Here is an 8564-nt window from a genome sequence, read left to right as displayed (position 1 = left end):
TCTAGGGAAAAGGAAATATCTAAAATTGCAAGGATTATTAGACATAAATTCTGAATCAACATAAAATGCTGCTCTTGTCTACCGGTCAAAATGGGAGTTTATGGTGATCATGTGATATATGGTATCTAAAGCCAAGTTTGAATCACAGTGGATTCAAATGATCTGTAGACCCCACCCAACTCCCAGAAATGGAATAATGCACTCTAGTCCAGGGGGAAAGGAACATTAAAAAGAGCTAAGATGAAGTCTCTGAAAATTCCTCTCCCTACCAAGACAATAGACCAGAAGCAAAACCTCAAGCCTGAGAATCAAAAAATCAGTACCACTACCAGACATTCAGTACTGGGGCTAAGAGCTGCGAAGGTGGCTATTTCTACAGCCTTTACAGAGGATAATCACCTTTTACTAGTTAACAGTTCTTTTTATTAACTTTATTCTGTTCAAATATTCTGTCTTCTGACTGGACAATGACTGATCTCATCTGTAGAAGTGTGAGAGTACATATGAAAAAAGCAGGCTAGGGAGAGCCCTGGGCCATCCCTCTGCATAGAGAGCAGGAAAAAGGAGCCAGTGATGTAAAGGGGGAAAGCAGACATGCATGAGCTCCAGAGGCAAGTGAAGGAGTATTTCAGAAAAGAAGGAATAAAGATTAATTATATCAAAAAGTACTGTGAGGTGAGTAGGGTGAGAATCAGGAAATGTCCATGAGATTGGCAGTAGGTTCAATGGACAGAAGAGAAACAAGTCTAATTGTAATCTATCTAACTTCAAGTTGGTCTTTATGGTGAGGTAACCCTTTCTTTCCATCTGTTGACACTATTACATTTTCTTACACTTGCTATTCCCAACTTTTTCACCTAGAGCTCTTCCATCCTGTAAGATGAGTCAACTGTCATATAAACACACAGAGACATGAGCATCAACAATTTTGAGTTCTGTTACAAAGGAGAGAGAGAGAGACACAACAGCAGTGAGACTAATCATCACTGCCTGTTGTATTCCACCTTTATTCTGACGGTTGAGTGTAGGCACAGAGCAGGTAGAAAGTTGAGTTTTAGCAAAGATTAATACAATTAGCATTCTTTCAAATGCATAGCTGAGTTCACTTTAAAATAAGAAAAAATTCCTAGGGACCAAAAATAAAAAGGGAGCAGGAAAATGGCGTAATAGTGCCACATCTTCCTTGAGGGCAGAAGAGCCCAAGCTTGTATCTGGTCCTCCTGGACAAAACTGGAATTCTTGAAGGGATACAGGTTCATTGCATGGTGGGGGTGGGGGTGGGCCTCAAAAAATTTGTGGAAAATGTATATTATGAAAAAACCATGTGTGGTGGTTGGCAGGTAGCATGGTGGTTATGGTGCCAGACTCACACATAGCTGCTGTGGTTCGAGTCCTGGACCTGGCAGCTTACTTTCTCACTGTCCTTCTCTCTCTGGTTAAATTAAAATTAACTTAAAAATAAATGAAATTTAAAAAAAGAAAAAAGCTATGTATGGATTTCTAATTATTTTGCATCAAAATAAATTCATGGGCCACCAACAATAAAACATCAGAGAATGAAAATTATGACTAATAATAGTTTAAAAAAAGAGAGAGAAGGAAGAGGGAGGACAATGACTATAGTTCAAGTATTCCAAGGACTGTAATTAATTTCAGATTTTTAGGTACATCTACATATTAAATATTTAAACAGCAGCAATGAAAGAAGAGAACAGACTCTTTGAGTTAACAGAAGAAGAAAAAGACACCAACTGAATTACAAATTCATCTACCTAACTTGAAGTTGGCCTTTATGGCGAGGTAACTCTTTCTTTCATCTGTTGACACTATTACATTTTCTTACACTAGCTATTCCCAACTTTCAAATAGAGTTCTTCCATCCTGTAAGATAATGTTCTCCACCACTTCATTAGAAAATTCAAGGCTGCCAGTATATCCTCATCTGCCCTAGGTTAACAGTAATGGCCTTGCTCCAACAACTAAATGCCTGTCTCTTTACACTGACAGTTTCATCTGTCTCCTACAAATAAATGCGTGCAGTTCTGTCTCATCCTAAAACTTCCCTCAACTCTGTTACTCCTTTAATTTAAGGGCTTATTTCTTAGTTTCTCATTCTGACTTATGTAAAACTGTTTTTTCCCTCACAAAATGGAGAAAAACATATGAGCTTCTGCTTCCTTTCTAATATTCTTCCAACATGTCATTGAAAATTGGTTCAGTTTAGACATCATTAAAGGTTCCAAAAAGCAAAGCTTGGGTATAGTTTATTTATGCAGCACTATTAGCAAGTGGAGATGGAATAAACAGTTCAAATATTTAATGTCTTCTTTTAATGTGCCTGCTATTATTTCTCTTTATTTTTGTGAAGGTTAGAAAATCATGCCAACTTAATTTATTTTTTAAGTTTGAGAACCTCTTACCCTTTTTCAGTTTCCGAACAGCCAACATACAATGACTAGGTGAGAGATCCCATATTCTTAAGGTTTTATCATCACTTACAGTAGCACAAATGGGCAGATAAGGGTGTGTGGCCAAACCCCACACCTCTCCCTCCATATGTCCCTATAAAGAAAACATAGTTAAGATCCATGTAACCTAAAGATATATGTATAAAGATATTTATATAAAATATAAAATTTTTAAAAATTGAATTACAAATTCTATATAGAATACAGTTCCATTTATTGTTAAAATAAAACTAAAGCCAACATAAATTAATATATTATAATGGATCAGAAAATGAGCAATAAATATGTCTAATAGAACTTTTCTGTTTATCTTTGAAATATACCATGAAATACCTCTGAAACAACTTTACCTCCATAATTATAATATAATCTGCTTACTATTCAAATTAGTTTATAATTATAAAACATACCCTGGATGGAGAAGACAGGAACTCACTGTCCTGGAATGCTAATAATTGTCACACAGGGGCCAGCAGGTGGCATGGTGGTTATGGCGCTGGACTCCCACATGGCCAACTATGGTTTGAGTCCCAGACCTGGCTGCTTGCTTTATCACCTTCCCTTTCTCTCTCTCTCTCTGTCTCCCTCTGGTCAAATTTAAAAATAAATAATAATAACAAATAAATAAATAAATAATTCTTTAAAAAATAATAATTGCTACATAGTAGGGATTCCTGTATGACAGAGTGAAGAACTCTAAAGACCTGTTCACCAGTGAAACTGGTGAGAAATTAAAAAGCAAACCAAAAAAACCTGACAACCATTTAAAATCTCTGGAAGGGCAAGTCCTATAATACTATGGTCAGGCACTATGAATTGTGAGGCAGATTCCATATTGCTTACCATAGTTCAAATCCTGATACTAGTGGTTTGAAAAATAGCTGGGTGCACGTGTGTAAGTGACTAAAATCCTGCTAAGATGGAGAAACAGAGGAAAAAGGATTGGTATGACTATGCCCCACTATGGAGTGCTTTCCCTCTGGGGTAAAAAAAAGTTTCTGGAAATGGTTCTAAGGAGATAGAATAAATAAAGGAACATTTGTTCAAGAAAATCTGCTAAAATTTGGTAAGAACAGTGAGTCTATAGCATTTAAACTGAGATATACTCCTTTCCTCCTTTTTCACAACTCATCTAGATGGAAACTCCATGACGGACTGATGTAACCAGAATAACTACCTCTCCTTGGTTCCAAGTGGGAAGGCTGTCTTCCCAGGAGGGAAGAATGTCAACAATTCTCATCTTGCCCCTAGGAGTACATTTCTGAGACTAAATACTTGGTGAGCAAAGCTGACAGGAGGGAGCTCCCCTTTATCTAGTCTCTACTCCAAGTGGAGGCTCCGCATTGGGTGTACCAGCACTGAGAATAATGGGGCCCTGGTGGCAATTTAGGAAGACCTGGGACTACTGCCACCTCTCCCTTAGCAAGCACTCAGCTTCTCAAGTTAGTGACTTCCAGAGAGAATCATTCCATAGACTCCACTCCAGAGTCCTGGTTCAAATATTTTGCCTAGAGGGAGAAGTAAACCAGAAAGACAGATAGCTCCTAATCTTTTCTCAAAAGAATTGAATTTACTTATAGCTCAGTGTGGGTATCCACATTTTAGGTTCATGTTGAAGCATACTCTCAAAAACAATGAAGGCTATGATGAAAGACACTTAGACTGGTAGACTTAAAGGTACTTAGATTGAGATTGGTAGACTCACTGGATATGTAGACTAAACTTTAGGTCAACTAATTTGTATAAGAGAACCAGGAAAATCTTACAGCTTACTGGAAAGAGTTTGCCTTGAGCCAGAACAAAGTTCAAACACAAACCTAGGGTACTGTCCCTAAATTGATTGGTTTAGTCTGTGAAGCAATTCAAGAAAATGCTAAAACAACAGAGCAATCAGCCAGCAATTAAAGGACTTTAATAGCAGGGAAAGTGACAATGAGAAGAGAAACTTATCAAATAATTTTATGAAGCCACTCTTACTCTGATACCTGAACCTGTACTTTCTTCATCACAAGAAAAGTACAGTCAATATACTCCTCATAAATAGGGATACTAAACTCCTCAATGAAAATTAGCAAGCTGAATTAAACATATATAAAATGAATTATACATCACAACTGAGTGAGATTTATCCCAGAAATTCAAGGTTGGCATAGTATTTAAAAACCAATTAATGAGGGACCAGCAGTTAGTGTAATAGCTATGTCACTGAACTCCCATGTAGCCGACCACGGTTCAAGTCCCGGACCTGGTGACTTAAACTCATGCTGGGTGCATGTGCATGTGTGCCCAAGATCCCGAGGAGAATGGAGGAGGAGGGGTTGCGCCTGGGTCATCCCTCTGGGGGGGATGATTTCTTGCTTTCTATCTCTCTGTCTCTCTATGTCTTTCTGGTGAGCGCATGCACCCTGTAGCAAAAAACTAACAAGAAAGAAAAAATTAATGAAATACATTGTATGAATATTAGTAGAAAAGTCACACGATCATCTCAACTGACACAGGACATGTTTTACAAATCCTTCCTCACTCATAATAAAAACATTCAATGAACTAGGAATAAAAGGGTAATTCCTGGGTCCAGCAGGTGGTGTGGTGGTTAAGGTGCTGGACTCCCACATGGCAAACCATGGTTCCAGCCCTGGACCTGGTAGCTTGAAAATTCATGCTGGGTGTGTGTGTGTGTGTGCACGCGTGTGTGCATGCCCCAAATCCCAGGAGAATACAGAAGGGATTGAGGTATAGCTATCTGCCCTGGGAGGTGATTTTTCACTTTCTCTCTCTTTCTCTGGTGAGCATATGACAAAACCAAAACTTAAAAAGGTAATTTTTCAACCTAGTAAATAGCATCTATGAAAAACACAGTTAACACTATACTTAATGATAGAACACTAGATACTTTCCCTTTAATCTGAGAACACCACAATGACATCTGTTTTTATGACTTGGGGCAGGGGGTGCAGAGGGCACTTGTGAACACCAAAGAGAAACACAGAGAACCCCCCAATGGGGTGTGGTCATACCAAAAATCCCTTCTCCTCCATTCCTCTACCCTGTTGGGATCTGGGGCATGCACACACATGCATCTGGCATGTTTTTCAAGTTATCATTGCTGGGATTCAGACAATGTGGTCAGCTATGTGAAATCCAGCTCCCTTAACCATTAGGCCATGGGACCAACACTGTTTTTTATCACTGACATTTAACACTATAATGGAGGTTTTAGCTAGGAAACTGGGCAAGAAAAAGAAATGTCACAGATCAAGATTGTACAGTAAAAAGCGAAACATCTATTTACAGATAATATGATCTTGTATATAGAAAATACAATAGGATTCACTACTGAACTATTAAAACTAATAAGTGATTTCAGGAATTTTTTTAAAGACAGATTTTTGCTATAGTGCACGTGCACATGCTAGAGAGACAAAGAGAGACAGGAAGTGAGAAATAATCCCCCTGGGGGGGAATGGCCACTTTGCAATCTCTTCTCTATTCTCCTCTCGGGATCTTGGGCATGCACGCACATGTGCCTGGTGTGAGTTTAAATCACCAGGTCCAGGACTCAAACTGTGGTTGACTATGTGGGAGTCTAGTGAGACCATTATGCCATCTGCTGGTCCTGAGAATTGTTATTATTATTTTTCTTTTGGAGAGGTTTTTGCCATAGGGCACTTACATTCACCAGAAAGACAGAGAGACAGAAAGCGAGAAATCCCCCCCCAGGGGGGATGGCCATGCCACAATCCCTTCTCCTCCATTCTCCTCTCGGGATCTTGGGCATGCACGCACATGTGCCTGGTGTGAGTTTAAGTCACCAGGTCCAGGACTTGAACCGCAGTGGACTACATGGGAGTCCAGTGACATAGCCAGTACACTAACTGCTGGTTCCTGAGAATTGCTTTTTTTTTTTAACCCTTACGTTTACAAGGTTGGCTGGGAGTTTTGGTTCACTGCTACTGCCCCACATCACAAAACAGTACTGTATCATATATTGGTAGCTAAAGACATCAAAATTCAAAGTACAGTTTCTACTAAATGTGTACTACTTTTGTACAATCATAAAGTTGAATAATTGTAAGTCAAATCATTATACCTCAAAGACTATAAATGCAAGCTTTGTACACTGAAAACTATAAAACAATGTTGAAAAAATTTAAAGAGCTAAATAAATGGAGAGCTACTCCATATTCATTGATTGGAAGACTTAATGTTACTAAGATAACACCACTCCAAGTGATCCACAAAACAGTACTGCTATGAACATTGTCGTGCATGTTTTAGAGTAAATAAATGAAAACAATTTTTGTCCAGACACATGCACTCGCACATGTTTGATAACTACAATTTTATTTTCAGTTTTGCTAGAGGGTTCTTGCACTCACCAGAAAGAGACAGAGAGGGGAAATGAAAAAGAGCCCCCATAGCAGATGGTTATGCCACAATCCCTTCTCTATTGTGGGATTCAGCTACCTTAATCACCACAACATCAGGTGGCCCTATTTATTTCTAGCATAGAAACTTTCTAAATGATTTCTTGATTATTCTAGAATATTCCTTTCCTCTGGATAATTAAAAGAATATTTCCAGAGTTTATAAAATAACCTCATTAAGATTTAAGTTGTGAATCCAGAAGGTAGTGTGCGGATAAAGGCACTGGACTCTCACATGGCCGATGGCAGTTCAGGTCCCAGATCTGGAGGTTTGTTTTCTCATCCCGCCCCCCCCACCTCTCTATTGCTCTATGGTCGAATTAGCAAATAATAACAAATACAATTGTAAAAAAGAAAAGACAAGTTGTAACCATATTAACTTTAAACTTATTTAGGTCTTTTATATCTTTAGTAAAATCTTATAGGTTTTTAAATATAGGTCTTGCATGTTTTAAGCTAAATGTACCCCTCATCATTGTATAGTTCTTTTGGTTTTTATTTTTGTCTATTTTTTCTGGGTAGCATTAGAAAACAATTGCCAGAGGATGCCTGTGCTTGTTGGAGAGGAGGGTGGAAGCAAAAGAGAGAAAGAATCCCCAAGGGGGAATGGTCACACTGCAATCCCTTCTCCTCCACCTCTCCCCCTTTCAGGATGTACATAAATTGTTATTTTTTTGTTTGTTTTTTTTTTTTTTGAGAGGTTTTTGCTATAGGGTGCGTGCACTCGCCAGACAGACAGAGAGAGACAGAGAGATAGAAAGCGAGAAATCACCCCCCCAGGGGGGATGGCCATGCCATGCCGCAATCCCTTCTCCTCTCGGGATCTTGGGCACGCGCACACACGCGCCCGGCATGAGTTTAAGCCGCTGGATCCGGGACTTGAACCGTGGTTGGCTACATGGGAGTCCAGTGACAAAGCCATTACGCGAACTGCTGGTCCTCCAAAATGCTTTTTCGAGTCACTAGACCTGTGATTAAAACCACACAGTTGCCACGTGGTATCCAGCTTCCTTAACCACCATGTCATGGGCTGGTCCATGGGTAGGATTTTCTTTTTTTTCAAACTTAAGACATTTATTTACATAAGCTAATAGCTTTCCTTTTTCTTTTATTTTTTTACAATCAAATTAAGGCTATTACCATGTATATCATTTTTCAAGGGAGAATTTTACGTCCTTGGATCTAGTCAATGTTTCTTCCCTTTGCCCTTTCTATCCACCTTCTATCATCCACTCCCCTCCTTTACAGACTCTGCTATTTACACTTATCCTTCCTACCATCATATTTTCAATTTCTGCCATACACTGCAAATATTCAGTATATGTTGAGCAGGGATATACAGTGTTTGTCTTTCAAAGTCTGACTAACTTCACTTAGCAAGTCTTCCATATTCAAACACTTTGAGACAAATGACAGCATCTCATTGTTCCTTATGGCTGAATAGTGTTCTAGAGCATATATGTGCCACATTTTTTTCAACCCTGTCATTAGTTCTTGGTCACTTAGGTTGACTCTATTTCTTTGTGACTGTGAATAATGCTATGATAAAAGTTCTGAGTGCTTTCTTGTCCTTTGAGTAACTATCACAAAATGGGATTACTGGGTCATATGGCAAATCCATTTGTAGGTTTTTGAAGAATCTCCATGTTGTTTTCCATAGTGTCTGTAG

At 38.8% G+C, this 8564-nt stretch overlaps 1 protein-coding gene across 5 annotated transcripts in view; it reads right to left on the bottom strand.

The window, feature by feature from the left end:
• EML5 (EMAP like 5) overlaps window positions 1–8564 on the bottom strand; it is a gene marked incomplete at its 5' end in the record, with an annotated part of 178982 nt that overhangs the window by 60368 nt on the left and 110050 nt on the right. For all 5 annotated transcript variants that reach the window (XM_014591388.2, XM_027775491.1, XM_027775492.1 and 2 more), the window contains 1 exon segment: window positions 2421–2562. In XM_014591388.2, the coding sequence (XP_014446874.1) occupies window positions 2421–2562 (142 nt within the window).

This window comes from Tupaia chinensis, unplaced genomic scaffold (genome assembly GCF_000334495.1).
Source record: "Tupaia chinensis unplaced genomic scaffold, TupChi_1.0 Scaffold000568_1, whole genome shotgun sequence".
NCBI classification, from domain to species: Eukaryota; Metazoa; Chordata; class Mammalia; order Scandentia; family Tupaiidae; genus Tupaia; species Tupaia belangeri.
This window is presented reverse-complemented; position numbering and strand designations above follow the sequence as displayed.